This window comes from Taudactylus pleione, unplaced genomic scaffold (genome assembly GCF_031769625.1).
Source record: "Taudactylus pleione unplaced genomic scaffold, aTauple2 ptg000190l, whole genome shotgun sequence".
Classification (NCBI taxonomy): domain Eukaryota; kingdom Metazoa; phylum Chordata; class Amphibia; order Anura; family Myobatrachidae; genus Taudactylus; species Taudactylus pleione.
Window position 1 is genome coordinate 6,918,877 of NW_028284592.1, and position 18,775 is coordinate 6,937,651.

General features: G+C 44.7%; 1 protein-coding gene across 1 annotated transcript in view; it reads left to right on the forward strand.

The window, feature by feature from the left end:
• Window positions 1-18,775, forward strand: part of LOC148519366 (zinc-regulated GTPase metalloprotein activator 1-like) — a 70,433-nt gene that overhangs the window by 19,882 nt on the left and 31,776 nt on the right. Inside the window, exons 6-10 of the mRNA XM_088476606.1 lie at window positions 2,597-2,656; window positions 12,007-12,044; window positions 15,979-16,025; window positions 17,136-17,222; window positions 17,536-17,580. Of these exons, the coding sequence (XP_088332732.1) occupies window positions 2,597-2,656; window positions 12,007-12,044; window positions 15,979-16,025; window positions 17,136-17,222; window positions 17,536-17,580 (277 nt within the window). The remainder of the gene's footprint in view (window positions 1-2,596; window positions 2,657-12,006; window positions 12,045-15,978; window positions 16,026-17,135; window positions 17,223-17,535; window positions 17,581-18,775) is intronic.

Below are 18,775 nucleotides of genomic sequence, written 5' to 3' on the forward strand. Positions count from 1 at the left end.
TAGCTCTCTGTTGTCAATGTTTCTCTCCTGGTGATGTTGCTGCAAAGAGACATTCTAACGTCAGTTATTTTAAATATAAAAGGCAGAGTGTTATTATTTACAAGCATCCTGAAGAGGCACCTGTCACTCAGAGCTTTTGAGAGCTTACCTCATTAAATTATGTTTAAGAGACAAACATTGTGCATCAGTTAAATTACAGTATGTTCCAATGATAAAATGCTATATGTAATATTCTGGGAACCCACATTTCACATGTAATCAGGAAAAGAGATAACAACATACGGCATTATGTCTCTCTCTCTCTCTCTCTCTCTCTCTCTCTCTCTCTCTGTGTCTCTCTCTCACTGGGCAGAATTCAATTCTTTCCAGCCTCTAACGCGCCCGACGGCGCTATTCTATTCTTGCTCCTGTCGGACGCGATTAGCTGCCAAGCGCTACATTTCAGCTCGCAGCCCCTGGGGGGTGAGAGCTGAAATGTGCGAAAAGTGACATGTTTGGGCACCCAAACATCACTTTTCGCGATTGCGCCCAGCACTTTGGTCGGGTTTAGCTGCTTTACGTGGCTAAACCTGACCTCTATGGGCGCGATCAGCGTGAAAAGCTGGCACAATTGCATAGCGGCCCGCGATCTCCTGTCACTTTAGACGGGAGATGCGGGCCGCGAAATCAATTGAATTCCGCCCACTGTGTCTCTCTCTCTCTGTCTCTCTTTCTCTCTATCTCTCTGTCTATCTCTCTCTCGCCTTTATTAACATTGTCTTTGCCTATAACTCCATTCCATTGATCCTGAAAATGGACCCAACTTTCTGCTAACATGCTTACCGTGGGTGCAAGGGGAACAGTTGCTTTGGTGTCCGAGCTGCCTCTGTGGCCTGCCGCTCCTTCTGCACCCAGTCATGCACACAAGGTGGGCTGGTCCAGTCAGGGCCATTGAGGGGGGCCGGGTGTCAGTGATGTTGATTTGGTGCCAGCCCGCCAACTGATTATAGCTTGTGCAAAGACAGTCATGGAGAGAGCTCATGGACCGGCAGCCAATCAGCAGTGGCTGCTCCTTTTGGCTGTCGGTCGCAAGCTCCGATTGGCTTGCAACCGGCGCCAGATTTAAATTGCACCGGCGATGTCTGTCCATGTCTGCGCGCTCTTTGCTGGTATGCCAGCTGTGATTAGCTGGCGGTCCTGCCCTAAATCCACATGCTGGCTGCTGATGGCACACAGGGGGAGGCGAGAGCCTGCTGGAGGGACACAGCGAGGTGAGTTGCTGGGGGTTGGCATAATGTGTTAAGGTCATTACTATTGTGTGAAAAAAATTGTTATATGGGGCACTACTACTATGTGGCATAATCTGTAAAGGGCATTACTGTGTGGTATAATTTTAAGGGGCATTACTGTGTAGTGTAAGGGCCATTACTGTGTGGCATAATGTATAAGGGCCACCACTACTGTATGGCATAATATGTGTAAGGGATACTAATGTGTGGCATAACCTGAATGTGGTCTGTGTGGCGTTACATCACTAGGCTCTGTGTGGGGGCAAATGTATGTGGTTTTTTTTTTACCTCTGGTGGGGGGCGCTTTTAAGATCTTGCTATGTGGCCCTCAAAGTTCTAGTTACGCCCTTGCATGCAACCGCAGAGGCTCTGGATTTAAAGTGAACTTGCATGAGTCATCAAGTTTTCTCAGACTGAGGTTAAAAGGATAATTTTATAGTTTTCTTACAGGTTTTTGGCAGATTGCAAATTTCCACTGCAGCCAGCCCCGCTACCAATGTAATTTAAGTAATCCAATTTTTAGGGATTGTGTGACAGTGTATGGCCCTGACGAAGTTCAAACGTAGGCAAAAACCTAATTCTGGTCAAACTACACCACCATGACAAATTTTGGTGTAGCTAGGTCCAAAACTTTGGCTTTGCATAAAGGACAGACAGACAGACCACTTTCTCGCTTATTATATAGATATATATTTAAGCTGCGAATATTAAACATGCTAATGTAGTTTTAAACAGGAAATGGTGTTCACCGTTTAGAAGTTATTGTCACTGACATGCAAAGTGACCAGCATCATATATTTGTTATTTGAACCTTCAGAGAAAAGACTTCTAAAACAAGTAGAAAGGGTACATAAACTGGTCACACGGGGTGGTTCAGTTATAGGTGATGTGCAGCCGCAGCTAGTGACTATCACCGCAAATCGAATTGCCCTCTATGAATATAATAGAACAGTTGCAAAAAAAAAGCATAATATACAGCTAGACCAGCAAGTTTGTGGGTTTAGAACCATCAGAATTTCAAAGCAAATGGCGTGTGATGTCTCTTCAATTAAAAAGTCCTCAAGATTACCGTAAGGCACTTCTGATATTATTATTTTATTATACTTTATATGGCGCCGCAAGGGTTCCGCAGCGTCTAACAAAGTACATAAACAATTGAGCAGAACTAGGATACAATGACTTACAGTACAATATGTGATTATGATATGTGATTAGACTTGAATTAGGGGATAATATAGCCTCATAGTACATAATTAACTGTGTAAAGAATAGAATGTTTAAAATGCTTTAATTCTAATGGTTTTATTTTATGTTTTATATACTCTTAGGAGCTGTAGCTTCCATGTTTTGGGTTGATGCTGAGCTGGGAAGTGACATATATCTGGATGGTAAGCAAAAGATGGTAGAACTGTACAGTAGTTAGGATCAGATAACATAAGCATATCCTGTTCCATAAATAGCTAATAAGTTACAGGGAAATCCACAGTGTCATGTCAGAGGTGAACTTCATGGTGATTGTGGCTAAAAAGATTTATTTTTTTCTTATTATAACACTGCCATCCTGCACAATTACTACTTCAAAGCAACATTATGTTCTTTACATAGAAAACAGATTGCATTTTACTTCCCATCATTTTATATTACTAGTAATGTTTTTAAAATCTTTTTGTAAATAATAAAAATAATTTTTTAAAATAATTTAAAATCTTTTTTTGTAAATAATTCCAAAGAGGCAGACAGCATTAGTGTCCACATTATAATACCCGGTAGTTACAGGCTTGAGTGGCTCATCCCCCTGTGTCGCTCATGTCTTACACCCGCTGCCCAGTGTCTCTTAGTCTCATGTCCCCTATGTTTCTCAGCCTCCTTTTACCCATTGTCTCCCAGCCTCATGCCCCCCCGATGTCTCTTGTCCTCCTTTTACACAGTGTCTCTGAGCCTTATGTCCCCTGTATCTCTCAGCCTCACCCCCGCCCCTCCCAGGTCCCTCAGCCTCATGCCCCCCCCCCCTTCTGAGTCTGTTAGCCTCATGACCCCCCATCCTCATGGGACTGTCAGCCTCATGCCCCCCCCCATCCTGGGACAGTCAGCCTCATGCCCCCACCCCCCTCCTGGAACTGTCAGCCTCATGCCCCCACTCCTTGGTCTGTCAGCCTCATGCCCCCACTCCTTGGTCTGTCAGCCTCATGCCCCCCCTCCTTGGTCTGTCAGCCACATGCAACCCTCCTTCCTGGGTCGGTCAGCCCCACACCACCCATCCTGGGTCGGTCAGCCTCACCCCCCCCCCCCCCCTCCTGGGTTGGTCAGCCTCACGCCTTTTTATCCTGGGTCTGTCAGCCTCATGCCCCCTCCTCCTAGGTCGGTCAGCCTCACGCCCTCCCCCCCATCCCGTGTTGGTCAGCCTCACGGGTTTGTCAGCCTCACTCCCACCCACTGCTGGGCTCTCAGCCTCCAGATCCCCTCCTGGGTCTCTCAGCCTCCAGCTCCCTCCCGGATCTCTCCCGCACATCCACCTGTGTGCCCCCCCCCCCATATTTGTCTGCATCTCCAGTCTCGTTTGCCTCTCCAGACCTCACACCCGTTTCTCTATGGCTCCAGAGCACACTTCCCTTCTCTGCCTTCTGCTACCTACTTCTCTTCGAGGCTCCACTGCCATCCAACGGTACGATGTTAAGTGCGCTGCAAGACAATTTTTTTTTTTTTATCCCACTGGGCTCCCTCTTTCTGTCTATGCCATGCTGGATACTTCAGTGGCACTGGCAAGCGGCAGCAACCTAACTGGTGTGGGAATCCTATTCCTGAGGGACCAGTTCCCCATGGAATCTTGGTGCCCGGTAAAAATGTCTCCTTTGTACCTCCCTGTCTCTGGGCCTGTTGCCATACAATACAGAGAGTTTTTTTGATTGCAACATAATTTCCTCCTCTTAACCCTTCCTCAAAATCATTAATTATTTTAGCTTCATAGTAACAACTCCATTTAGTATCATTAACCGCTTTACAATAATTGCCTTCATAATCCCCATTATTAATTAGCCCCTATATCATAAAATAATTACATTTATGTATCTTAAACTCTTAAATACATCCCATAGTCTCCTTTTAAAACCCTTAATTCTAATTTATCTAATTAAATCATTAACCTCTTACCCCTCCTTATTCTTAGTATTACCTACCCTAAACCATATTAACTATACCCAATCCCCCATTCCCTAACAAATGTTTGAGATCTCATCTGCTGAATCTGTTCCTCTCCTGTTGCAACCTCACAGTAGTGCCCAGGGAGCAGGAAGCAACTGCTTGTCAGGCAGGTCTCACCGAGGCTGCTGCAGTGAGGAAGAGGCGGGGCCATGCAGATACGGGCAGGATAGGCTGGGGGCCTGATTCAGATGGATGGTAATGCGATCGCAGCTGCGACTTTGTACGCAACGTAGCTTAGAAAATATGGTTGCAATGAGCACCCGAGTATAGGGATGCCCACTGCTGCCATACGACGTTGCTTACCTGCTTAAATCTTGGTAACATCAACGCACATCAACCAGCCATCTTGCCCTTGTAGCAGGCCTGACCTGCCGCAGACTCGGCAGCTCTACAGAATGCAGAGGGCTCTCATGCTGTGTATGCAATTGCAGTGGCTAATTAATGCATGCCCATGTAACAGCATTTAAACTGTCAGACACACCTGCTTTTTTCTGACCACCTCCCTTTTACCACCCCCCAATGCTGACAACCTGTAATTCACTGTGCAATGGATTCCTCTGTGTGCCCATAAACGCAATGTGATCTCTGTGCACGCGCAGTGCGGCTTATATGCATGCCTGATGGTAAACAATTGCTTGATCTGTGTATGTAATTGCCATTGCGTCTGTCTCTGAATCAGGCCCTGGGGCCATGCAGCCTATTGCTGCAGAGCACGGTTACTTGGAGGATGGGATAACTGTAGGCGGAACACCTTCTCCCTTCTATTACTCAATTGCAGCACTGCAGCTGCAACACCGGCTGCACTGCTGGCGCGCCCCCTTCCTCTGTCACCTGGGGCACATGGACACAGCACGATAACTCCTGCGCCCACCTCTGAATCAGGCCCTATGTAAGGAGCAATTACATGCCCTTACTGTACTCTGGCTACATAAGCTTGTCCCGTCTCTCCCGTTTCACCATTCTTTATGTACTTTAATGTACGCCAGTTTACATTTTGCATTCAACTCTACATGAGCCCCTCAGTGTTCAAATGCTTTCACTACTATACTGTTTAATTTGGTAATTCCTACTTCAGGGTCCATAGGATATCCACAGGATACCTTGGGGGGTATAGGTGATGGCGGCAGACACCGGGCACCTCAGAGTTAATTTTTCAGCCTCCCAGGATGCACTGGGGACCCTCTCCTATACCCCACCCCCGAGCCAAGGCAAACCAGTTTTGTAGGTGCCCGGCTCGGAGTCGGATCACCTCTTCAGAATGGTGCTGTTGGACAGCCCCTGAAGTTTCTTCCAGCAGCTTTTGCTGCGATGATATGAGCGGGCATCATCGACAAGCTAATTAGAGGTCCATGATGCCGCTCCTTCACCCCACCGGGCCAGAACGCCGGTACTGATCCGGGGATGCTGGCGGGTACCAGGGTCTCAGCTAGCGGGGATCCCGGTATTCCAGACTGTGGCCGAATTCACGGGGATTCAGGTAAGCGGCGGGAACCCGCGGTGGGTTACCGCCGATTCACAGTCTTATTTGTCCCTAGGCAGGGGGCTCCCTGGGGATAGACTGCGTGTGGAGCAAGGTACTGATCATCCGCTTCCACTAGACCACCAGGGACAGCGGGCTGCAGCAGTATGGAAAATGCTCCAGAGTCCCAGGGGTTAATAGCATGCCAGGGGTGCGTGCTTTTCCTGTCTCACAGGCGGCGCCTCCCCCGCTGCACAGTGCCTTTCCACAGCGGTCTGGCGGGCTGTGGCAGCGTTCCTCCCCCGGGCCTGTTTCCTATCAGCTCCTCGGTGGCCATTTTATAAAAGTGGCGAGCGCTGCTGGATTCTGATACAGGGGGCATCGTGGTCCAGGTCCCCCGCATACCTCTCCTCTGCTGAGGTCCGTGTATGCAGCACTGTTTCCTACCAGGCTCTGTGTCTGCGTAGTTGATCATAGTGCTTGTAGTGCAGGTGACTTATTTCTGCATTGTATGTGACTATATTCTAGCGCTGTCTGACTGTACTTCACTTCTGACTGTCAGCCATTTTACTATCCCTGTCTTTCTCTCCCTTGCGGTGCGGTGCTGCAGGGTGCTTCTTGCCTCACAGTTAAAATAAGTGTTTTTCTGTGTGGTGCGTCACATACACATCGTTTACACTCATCATGTCTGAGAGTGAACGTGATTATTCTACTCAGCTAAAACGTACCACATGCTCAGTACTGTTAGCGGAGGGTGATGTGAACACTGAGGGTTACTCACATTTATATAAAATATGTATTTGTGAGAATTGGTATTGCACTATGCCATATTTATGCAGTAAGTTCCTGAGGCTTGACAAGCATCAGACAGGACTAGTATTTTGCTTTATTACTATAATGTGTATATATGTATGTATATGCTATGTGGTTGCATTATACCCAGTGCATGCTGTGTGCTATTACCATGCGGTTGTGCCTGCAGGTATAACGTACACCCTGCTGCTCCACTCTACCTGTTACGAGGCAGGTACATGAGGAGAAACAGCTAATTCTCCCTCCCTGGTAGTTCACGCAGTGTTCACAGTAGTGTCTCTCTCTCTACCTTTGTACAGAGACTGACTACTACCTCCAGCCCATGTTGCAGAGATTTCCCTTAAGCCAACATGGGGCACGCTTTAGGCGGAATCCGCATATTGCACCCTTTTGCCTACTCTTTGCTTCGGCGATGAAGTTTCGCGTGTATGCCACACTAGGTAGGCGGTCTGGGATTCGCCAAAGCGAAGGTTTCGCGGGCGCGAAACTTTTATGTGTAAAGGGTATTCTGCGGAATTCCCTTCGTCAGTGATATCACAGGAATGTTAGCTGCAGGTTATCCATTTCCTGTAGTTCATTACATGCCTAGTGAGTACTGCAACCTTGCCTATGTTCTCTCGAATGCTACATATTGCAAAGTGGTACTTTGGGCCTCATTCAGACCCACTCGCAAGCGGCTGTCCGCTCGCAAGTGGGTCGATGGTGTGCACTGCGCATGCGCACGACGGAGGGAGCTCCGTCGTGCGCATGCGCCAGACGCGACAAGCGAAGGACTTTCCTTCGCTCGTTGTGTCTGATCAAAGGGGGCGTGCTGTCGATGTTGATTGACAGCACGCCCCCTTTGGTGGGCGTGCCTGCCAGACGGAGGCGTTCCCAAGGGAACGCCTACCGTCTGAAGCCGGCCCCACTGACATCACTAGTGATGTCAGTGGGAGTGATTTTGGCTCTGATAGAGTCAAAATCACTCCAGGGCTTGTGGTCGAAAACCCCGACCACAGGCTTCTGGTCGCACTGGCGATGGTCAAGACCATCGCGACCATCATCCTGCACGCTCGTATGTGCTGTGGGTGGTGACCCACAGCTATACGAGCGTCCAGGAGGACGCTCCATTTTTATGGAGGACGGCCCTCATTCAGAGCGAGCGCTCTGAATGAGGGCCTTTGTTGGAAGTCCATATACTCCCTTACAGGGGGGCTTCCAGACCAGCTATGACTAAGTTGAGTAGCCAGAAAATGGAACAGGGGACAGATGCCTTGGATTCATGGTGGCGCTTATGGAGAGCTGATGCAGACTCCAAGAAAGGGTTGGAAGGCTTACCCTTTAATGGTGAGGTCCTCTTTGGCCCTGATCTGGGAAAAAACAGCACTTTGGCAGCAGCTAAATCCGCATGTCTGCCATCGGCCCAAGTTCCTTCAGGGTCTGGGACTTGTCCTTTTGGCCGTGTTGGGCCCTGTTGGGTAAGTCCAGAGAACAGTCCTGATGGGACAGGCCTCCCCTTGGGGGACCCCAGGGTGGGAGGCTGAATTCTTCAGTTTGCCCAGTGCTGGTATCAGACTACTACAGACACTTGGGTAGGAGAAGTGGTCTCTCATGGGTACGCCCTCTCCTTCCGCAGAAGGCCTCCCAGACGGTTTTTCACCACAGGCCTTCAGTCAGTTCAAGACAAGGCCCTGGAATTCCAGAAAGTAGGGCACTCTATGCTCCAAGCGGGGGTTATAGTACTTGTTTGGTTGCCTCTGAGAGGAACAGTGTTTTACATCCAATCCCTTTCTGGTTCTGCCACCCAATGGGTCCTAACGGCCTATTCTCAACCTCAAGTCCCTCAACAAGTCTTTGAGGGTCCCTTGGTTCAGATGGAGTCCCTACATTCCATCATATTGGCTATGGAGCCCAGGGGATTTTATGGTGTCCTTGGACATTCAGAATGCCTACCTGCATGTCCCAGTTGCTTTAGCTCACCAGCAGTTCCTCAGGTTCGCAGTGGTCAATCAACATTTCCAGTTTCAGGTACTGTCCTTTGGCCTTTCCACGGCACCTCGGGTGTTTACCAAGGTCATGGCAGTTATGGCAGCCCACCTGCGGAGGCAGGGAGTCCAACCTGTTACCCTATCTGGATGACCTTCTGCTATTAGCTGGGTCTATGGGGGTACTTCAGGGCCATCTGCAACGGACTATATCTGTGTTGCAGAATCACGGCTGGCTGAATAAACTGGAAGTGGTTCCTCACAGACAACGAAGGATCTTTGTGACAGAGGAAAAGATCTCTGCGTTACAGGCAAAGATTCATATTTGTCTTCAGAGTCGCCGAGTGTCCCTTCACTCGGCAATTACATTACTGGGATCCATGGTGTCGAAGTTCACCATGGTAAAGTATGCCCAGTTTTTACTCCAGACCTCTGCAGAAGTTGATCTTCTCCAGATGGAATGGGTTGCCCCATCGGATAAAGACACTGACAATGGTGCTTTCTCCAGAGGTACGACTGTCTCTGGTCTGGTGGCTACAGACGTTCCACCTCAACATGGGACGCCCCTTTTGGATCTCGGACTAGGTCCTCCTGACGACGGATGCCAGTCTCCGAGTTTGGGGGCTGTGACAGGTCCACACTTCTTTAGGGAAGGTGGCCGATAGCAGAATCTGCTCTTCCAATCAACATATTGGTACTTCGAGCGGTATTCAGAGCTCTTCAGCAAGCTAGACTAGTTCTTCACGGAAAACCTGTGCAAGTCCAGTCAGACTATGCCACCACAGTGGCTTACATAAACCGCCAAGGAGGAACCAGAAGTCAGGCAGCCCTGACACAGGTGTCCTGCATTCTGGCTTGGGCGGAAGGCAATCTCCCAGCCGTCTCGGCAGTGTTCATACCAGGAGTCCTCAACTGGGAAGGAGACTTCCTCAGTTGTCAGGAAGTGCATACAGTTGAATGGTCTCTTCACCAGGAAGTGTTTTAATTCCTACTGAACATGGGGGGCCTTCCAGCGATAAACCTCATGGTCTCCTGACTGTGTACGGGTCAACAACAAGAGACGAGGAGGCTCTTCTGGTAGATGCTCTGTCGGTCCGGTGGACCTTCCAGTTTGCATACTGTACCTCTTCCCTCCATTCTCCCTTCTTCCTCGAGTGCTTTGGAAGTTTGGAACTCTGCATTCTGGCCAGACCAAATTGCAATATATAGCACCTATCCTTGTGTATCAATGCCTATTTCCCTATAGATTGTAAGCTTGCAAGCAGGGCCCTCTTACCTCTATGTCTGTCTGTTATTACCCTGTTTTGTTCTATCAATGTTTCCAATTGTAAAGCGCAACGGAATATGCTGCGCTATATAACAAACTGTTAATAAATAAATAAATAAGTTAAATCAAGAAGTAGGCACACTCCTGTTGATAGCTCCAGCGTGGCCCAGACATTTCTGGTACTCAGATCTTCAGAGTCTCTACATAGACACTCTGATGCTGTTGCCTCAACGTCAGAACCTATAGTCTCAAGGTCCTTGCCATTACCCGGACCTGGGTCGTCTGTCTTTGACGGCGTGCCTGTTGAAACAGTCCATTTAAGGTCCAGGGGTTTTTCTAGCTCTGTAGTTAATACCATGCTCAGAGCTCGGAAGCCTGCTTCTGCAAGAATTTACCACAGAGTGTGGCATACTTCTTTGAATGGTGTCGCCCTAGAGGCTATGATCCTCAGGTGTTTGCGATATCCAGGGTTTTGGCTTTCCTTCAGGCGGCTTTAGATCACGGTCTTCGCCTTGTTTCCCTGAAGGTGCAAGTTTCTGCCCTGTCAGTGTGGTTTCAGCGTAAGATTGCTACTCTTCCTGATGTCCGCACCTTTATGCAAGGTGTACTTCGTATTCAGCCTCCCTTTGTTTCACCAGTGGCTCCTTGGGATTTGGCTGTGGTCCTGAGAGCTCTCCAAGGATCGCCATTTGAACCACTGGGCTCAGTGGATTTCATATGGCTTACAGCTAAGACTGTGTTTCTTCTGCCCATTGCTTCGGCCAGAAGGGTGTCAGATTTGGGGGCTCTCTCATGTCGCCCTCCCTTTCTGATTTTTCATAGGGACAGGGTGGTGCTTCGCACTCGCCCTGGTTTACTACCTAAGGTGGTATCTAGTTTCCACATAAATGAGGAAATTATAGTGCCGGCCTTTAACTCCCCAGACCTCTCAGCTGGTGAGACCTTCTTGGATGTGGTACATGCTCTAAGGGTTTATGCTGACCGTACCAATTCATTTCGGACGTCGGACTCTTTGTTTGTCCTCTATGGTTTCCGTAAGAAGGTTTGGCCTGCCACAAAGCAGACTTTGGCAGGGTGGATTCGCATGGCGATTTCTGAGGCTTCCTGTACCATCCTCTGTTAAAGCTCATTCTATTCGGTCCGTGGGCCCTTCGTGGGCAGCTCATCGTGTAGCCTCTGCTGTTCATACCTGCAAGGCAGTCACGTGGTCTTCTGTCCATACCTTTGTGAGGTATTATGCATTTGATACCTTCGCCTCTCAGGATGCTTCCTCCAGGCGGCGGATTCTCCTTTCAGCACAGGAGCGTCTCCACCCTTAAAGGATACTGCTTTGGGACATCCCCAAGGTATCCTGTGGATACCCTATGGACCCAGGAGTACAAAATATGAGATCTGTTAACTTACCCTTGTTATCTCTATTTCTACAAAGTCCATAGGGTTCCACAGGACTCCCGCCCTGTCGCACCTGTACTGCAGATGGGCTTTGTTCTGGTCACCGTTTTTCCGTCTCCTTCTGGTGAGAATGTGATTCTTGTGTGTTCCAGACTTTCTTCTCTCTCTTTCTTCTCCTCCGGCCTATGGCTTGTTTCGTAACTTGTTTCTTTTATTTGGGCGGATATATATATATATATATATATATATATACACATATATATATATATATGTTTTTGTTTTTTTTAAATCATGCAAACCCCTGGGAAAAGAAGCTTCTTTTATCAATACATCATCTAATATGTGCTATTATCTGCCTCTTCATCACTGTATATTCTTATATATGCATGTCAGTGCCTACAGGATTGTTATGTGTTCTATGAATCTATAGTAACACAGGACTCTATACATTAGCCTTCACTGAAAAGAATGAAAATCTAGGTTTTATTTGTGCTATTTACAGCTATATTTGCAACAATTTGCTTATTCTACTTTACTGGAACTTGAGATTTTTTAACTACATGCTGTTTTTGTTAATATCCTGCTAAATTTGTGAGATTAGACAAAACTGCTACATTGCTTTACAACTATCTGTACTTTACACAGGCATAGTATCAGTGGTTGATGCCAAGTATGCATTGCAAGTAAGTACCTAACTAAGTTTTACATCACATGTTAAATGCACACTAATAAATGAGATGCAAAATTCTGCTCAAAGTAATCAATTTAATAGATAGCTATAATGTTTTTTTTTTTTTTTTTTTTCAATATAATGCAATAAATATTTTTTGGTTTATTTAAAAAAAAAATAATCTTTATTGAAACAAAATAGCAGAATACACATAAGTCACACAGACAGTAAAGTTATCAAAATAAGTACAATGCAGGACATTGACACAATGGCAAATGAGAGACAAATACAACCATTGTTTTTATTTATTGATTGATTAGTCATTCACATGATTGTTGGCGCAGATTTTTATGTGGCCTGGCATCTATTCAGAGACACAAGCGCTTGGGGGGCAGCCTGGCATGTCCGTAAGTGCTGGGCACACCCCCAAGAGTGATGAAAATGAGGCGTGTCTTATAGATACGCCCTTCCCCGTGGCCATGCCCCTTTTTGGGCGCGCACCAGAGTGCAAGTTCGGCACCCTGCCCAGCGCTGGACCTAGAGTGAACACTATATATATATATATATATATATATATATAAATATATATATATACTAAATGTTAAACAGTGTTACACAAGGATTGTTAAGTATGTGTTGCTTCCCATTTGGTAAATTGTGTCTGTAGACCCAGCCAGGTCTAGTGTAAGTCAGAACAGCAGCACCTACCATACCAATTGTATTTTGACATGGCAAAAATAGGTATTCAGAGTCCATATATATATATAATATATATATATATATATATAAAACTTGTCTTTTATTCTATATAGTATAAATACTTCATCTATCAAAGAACATATTTAGCAATTTGCCTTGCCCCCTCCAGCTTTGTAATGTTATTTGATAAAGCTACTTATTGTTCTAACTGTATTGCTGGGTGGGTTGTTTACCTTTAAAATAAATGTTGTAACCTTTATTTATTATATTTTGCTCGCATTCTCTTAAGTCCATCATCCCTTTCTCTTTCTTTTTGCTTTTACCCTCTTTTATGCACACTGGTGTATCTTTTTGACATTCCTGACTACAATGAGTCATATGGCTGTTTAGTAAATAATGCCAAAAAGCAAAAACAATATAAGTAATGGATAAGTCTTAAAAGAGGAACATCTTTGTCAGGCCCTCAAAACCGTTCAGATTCTATAACCATCCATCAGCACTAAATTGGAATTCTGTCATCATAATAGAACTCCTGAGAGCTGGGCTGTTCCAGAGAGGAGTAACTTTTCACTTTCCTGCAGTACATTCGCTAGCTTGTTCAATTTCCTTGCCTGCAATCCTTGACCTCAATAGCTGAAAATCGCTGGGTTCCTTTCAAGCCAATACATGCAGTGACAGTAGAACAATAGGGAGCAATTTAGAGAGTGTCATGCCTGGCAGACCTGGATCACCACAGGCCACTCCAAGAGACGTTGCTGTGTCACCACATTGCTAAATTGAAACTGAAGTGATAATTGATATCATGGGCGATCACGCTAATGGGACTGTCACCCAGGGATCTGAAATATTTATTTTTTCATCATGGACAAATGATTGGATGATATGACATGACAGGTGCCTCCTCGCTGGGCCTGACATGTCCACTCTTAGCATTTTTTTTTCTTCCATGGATAAATGCCATAGAGTAGTTTACAACAGGGATGGGTTTTGGAGGAAAATGGCTTAGAAGAGAAATGGGTAATGTCCCCTACACTGAGGATAAGCGTGTTCATTTGACTGTATGTGTGTAAGCACAGTCACACTAATCACTATCGGGCAATATACACTTGCACATGCTACATACACACACTGTGCTAAAATTATACTCCCATGTACACTTATGCAAACATTCAGTCACTTAATTACAATCCTCTATCCCTCCCTTTCTCTCCCTCCTTACCCCATCAGCTGGGCTAATTTAATAATGTTTTGTACAGTATATTGATTTATACACAGACGCAGAAATTTCTCATGTGCCCTTCACTTGTGCTGCACTATTTGTTCCTGTTCACTGGGATATGCATGCCTATGTCTACTGTTGTTAGTATCACAAATGAATTAGCCTGGTGTATAGGCTTTGCTTGTTCTCACCGCTTCCCAGTTTATAATTACAAAAGTTTATTTAACCATGGAAGGCCTTAAAGGCCTGGCAAAATAGTTCCCTTTTTAATTCTTACCCATTTTGCCAAACTTCAATCACTAGTGGCATAGTCCAAAGACCAACCTCACGTTCTCTTATGTTCCACTTAATATAACATCTCTCACCAAGTGGAAAAGTATGAAAACAAACAAGACCACATCATACAGTTTCTGCAAGGTATTTGGCTTCTGCCTCTGACATTTCAGATTCAAGTGCTACTGGAGTTTCTGCACCTATAGGGGCTGTTTCAGAGTTAGGAGCAAACCAAAAATAACGAGTAACTTTACGCCTTGACAAAACCTTGCAGCACTGACGGTGCAGCAGGTTGAATGTGCAGAGAGATTTAGATGTGGGAGGGGCAAGTGTGTCCTAGATCAAATCTAAATTTCAATGTAAAAATAAAGCTTGCCAGCAATTGTGGGATGCATGCATAAGCAGTCGATATTTACCCCACATGCAAAAAAATAAAATGTATTTGGGCCCCTTGCATGGCAACATGGTTTGTCCAGGTGCAAAGATACTCCTTTTTTATTTTTGCATTGCTCCCAACTGCGAATCAACCCCAAAATGCCTATCCTGGACCAAACTTTGTATGTGTTCCTTCACTGTGCTTTAATCATTCAGTGGTAGAAGAGCATGGGCCCCTTGCTTGCATTTGTCCAAAAGTTTCTAGCCCTTTTCATGCTTTTATTGGCATTAAAGAAAATCCCTGTGAATGCCTAAGACTTCTTTTATAGAAAAAATAAGCAAAATTGTAAGTTAATGTGGTTTTTTTTTTTAAAGCATTGTTGATTGGCACTGCCAATATTTTTTTTTTATCGTAATTCAGGGGTTTATTTGTGGCCAGTGAGTAGCACTGTTATATTGCTATGTATGGCTAGTACATCATAAAGTAGTGAGGGCTTCAGATTCTTAAGCAAACTGTGTTCAGAAAATAGGTGTAAATGTCGCTCTTTAAAGAATAACCAATAAAACATTATTTGATGTTCTCGCATAAATCAAACAACAACTTTAACTGCAAACTTGTGTAAATGATAATAAGCAGGCTAGATGGGTTGAGTATGAAATCCCGGAGGGCTTAATAGCCGCCGGGTGAAATACCGACAGTGGAAGCCCGACAGCAGCAGAATCCCGACGGCGCAGGTAAGTCACCTAACCCTACCCTTCTCCCCTCCCTTCGGAACGCCTAACCCTAAAACTCCCGGGGTGGTGCCTAAACCTAAGTCCCCCCGGGGTTGCCTAAACCTAACCCCCCCTCCCTGCACCCTAATCCTAACCCACCCGGTGGGTTGCCTGACCCAAACTTCCTCCCCAGTGGTGCCTAACCTTAACCCCTTCTTCCCCTGGTTTAACCCTCCCCGGGGGGGGGTGCCTAACCCTAAGTCCCCCCAAGGTGCCTAAACCTAAAACCCCCCCTACCCACGCAGCTAACTGCTAAGGACGCCTGGACTTACCTCGTGGGTCCGGCGTCCTTCGGCATTCAGGCGTCGGGATTAAGATAGGCGCTGGTATTTCGACACCTATCTTAAGTCCCATGTTGGGCTTCCACAGTCGGGATATAGACCGGCAGCATTTAGTCCGCCGGTCTATTGACTACATCCCGGCTAGATTAGTCTTTAATATTTATGTCAAATTATGAAATGTACAAATTGTAGATTTGTTTTTGAAATGACTACTATTGATAAAGAAGTTGCAATCTTTTAATTTTCAGTAATAAGTTATCTTGTATTATTTTCCTAGCAGTTAAGTAACTAAGCACTGTAATTTTTTTTTTTTTGTTATTTTTAAGCACCTAACAGAAGAGAAACCTGAAGGTTTTATAAATGAAGCTGCCAGGTAAAATGTCTGCCACAAATGACAATCATGTTTATTTGTTTCATATATTAAATAACTACTTGTGTTTGTTACTTGTGTAATGAATTAGTGGTGAAAATGTACAGACAGGATTTTTCTGTAAGACTCTCTCATTTTACTATGAAAAATGTCTAAAGCATGGTACCTGTAATATAACTGTGCAGTTTCCCTAAAATCATCTATATTGAGTCCAATCCCCAATTGTAGCCTTTATTATATTGTGATTAAACTTGTCAACAAGTTCAAATATGAAATATAATTGTGTCACACCTGATTTGAAGTTGAGTGTATAAGTGTGACCTTTGCGTACATATTAAGATACATATAATTTTATATCTAGTGTAAAGAAATTATCCAGTCAAAACTGAACTCATTTTGTAAAGGGACATCACTGACTTGTGCCCTCACACCCCAACAGTACTAAATTTACACTTGCATACCCCTAGCCCACATTTTCAAGTTAATACAAAACAGCTGAAAACACTGGCACAAGTTGTGTGCATTGGGACAAATTCAACACAAGTGCAAATGGACTTCAACTCAAAATCAGCCCCTAGTGTGCACCTTTTTTTTTTTTTTTGCCTTAAATTTCCCTTCACTTTTCCACAAAAGGTGCGTACACACTCGGCGATTAAAGTGGACGACTGAACGATAACGATATCGTTATCGTTCAGTCGTCCACTTTATCGTCCATTTTTAACATCAAAACGATGAACGATAACGACGCGCGCTCCCGCGGGTCGTTCGTCATTTTCGTTCATAGAGTAAACATGCAGGCCAACCTGACGATGTCATCAGGTTGCTGCATGTTGGGGAATGGGGGAGAGGGCCTGGCACTGATCGATATCGTTAATGATATCGTTCAGCAGGTGTGCTCAGTGTCATGAACGACATTGAGCTCAACCTGCCGGGGACACAGTAGACGATATCACTCAGGGAGCATATAGTCTAGTGTGTACGCTCCTTAAGTTGTTGATGGAGTTTTTGTTGTTTTGATTTTTTTTAGCGTTTGTTTGTTACTTTCTACACATTTACTCACTGTGTAGAAAAAATACTAAGAAACAATGACAACAAATTCTATTTGTCTTGTAGGCAAGTAGCGCTGGCTGATGTAATAATCATTAACAAGACGGATCTTGTCTCAGTTCAAGATCTGGATACTCTGAGATCTGTGGTCAGGTAAATGTACTATTGTGTACTGCAGAGTCCCGTTATGCACAGAGCACAATATAATATATTATTGCTCCTTTTAGCTATAGTTCTTTTCTAAAGAATTTTATGCTACCACTACTACTTGGCATTGGGCATTTTTTTACCTTTTCAATGTCTTTTGCATTCTAGATAGATCTATTTCCTTTTATCTTTTCACTTGGCCAGTGTCTTTCAGAAACTATTACTAGATAATAAAGAGCAGCAGGCTGTCAACTGATGATGAATAATATGCATTCAGCTTGTCTTTATCTTCGACTTACCGATGGTTCCCTTTTTCAAGGTCAATAAATGGAGTGGTGAAAGTTCTGGAAACTCAAAGGTCAAGGTATTGGTTTCAACTTTGTACTGTATTATATGTACATATTCATTGCAATAGCAAATTGGGTTACATGTTTGGTTACTTGTCTCCATGATATCAACATATGTACTGTAAAATCTAAACCTTGTGAGAATGGCAAGCGGTTATCAATGAGAGATGTGTGTTACACCATTCCCTCTTTTAAAGGTCCATCACACTTATTCTATCAAGTGTATGGAAAATACGATCTGTACTCACCATTGGCCACCTCTTGTATCTGTACAAACACTTGTGTTCTCCCTGTACGTTACTGTGCTGTCACTTTAACAGGAAACTGCAGTAATAAAAACAATTTATTTGTGTGTGCCCACAGTTCTGGTCTTTTTATGTGTGGGAAAAAGTAAATGATATAAAGTAAAACTGAAGTCTTGAGTGTACCAGAAGGAATTTTGTATGTTTTCTATAAGAGATGGAAGCATTAATCTTCTCACAAGCCACCTATTCAAAGGATGATTAAAATGTGCATGGTCTGTTGTACCAGTCTACTGCTCCACTTTTCAGATACTTAAATCCTGATGCATCCTGCGTTTGCATTGTCTATACCCTGCCACTTGCTGCTAAATCAGTATCCTGCTGACGTGACTTTCTACAGTTTATATCAGTTTCTGTACAAGCTGTCATGTCCGTTTACACGGCATACTTTCATGCTGGTTTCAGACTTTTTGTTTAATTTGAAATCAATGTAACTAATGCTTCATTATCGCATTATGTCAATAGCATTCTCCTTGTATTTGAGAGGTGCAAGCTGCGTGAAAAGCAATTTTCTAATTAAACCTTCTGCATTGTAAAGCTGGAGAAAGACTGAGGTCCACATACATACTATGCCACAACACACATGTGGGGATAATGTAAGACATTTTTTGAGATTTGTATTGCGGAAGATGCAAACAAGATGACAACAGGCCTACATCACCTCAATTTCTGGTGCGGAAACCTCAGAAAAGTGCCCCCCCCCCCGTCTCCATCATACTACCCGGAACTTCTGCCCTTTCATACCTGCAGACCTTAAGTACATGTATATAGTGTCTCTGTAATACAGTAATGAGTACTAGACAATTACATTTTGTTATATTTGCCAGTTTTCTATATCTTAATACTCATAAAGTGAAAACCTATTTATTTCACGGTGCTATCAATACATTGCCCGATTATTCTAGAAGCA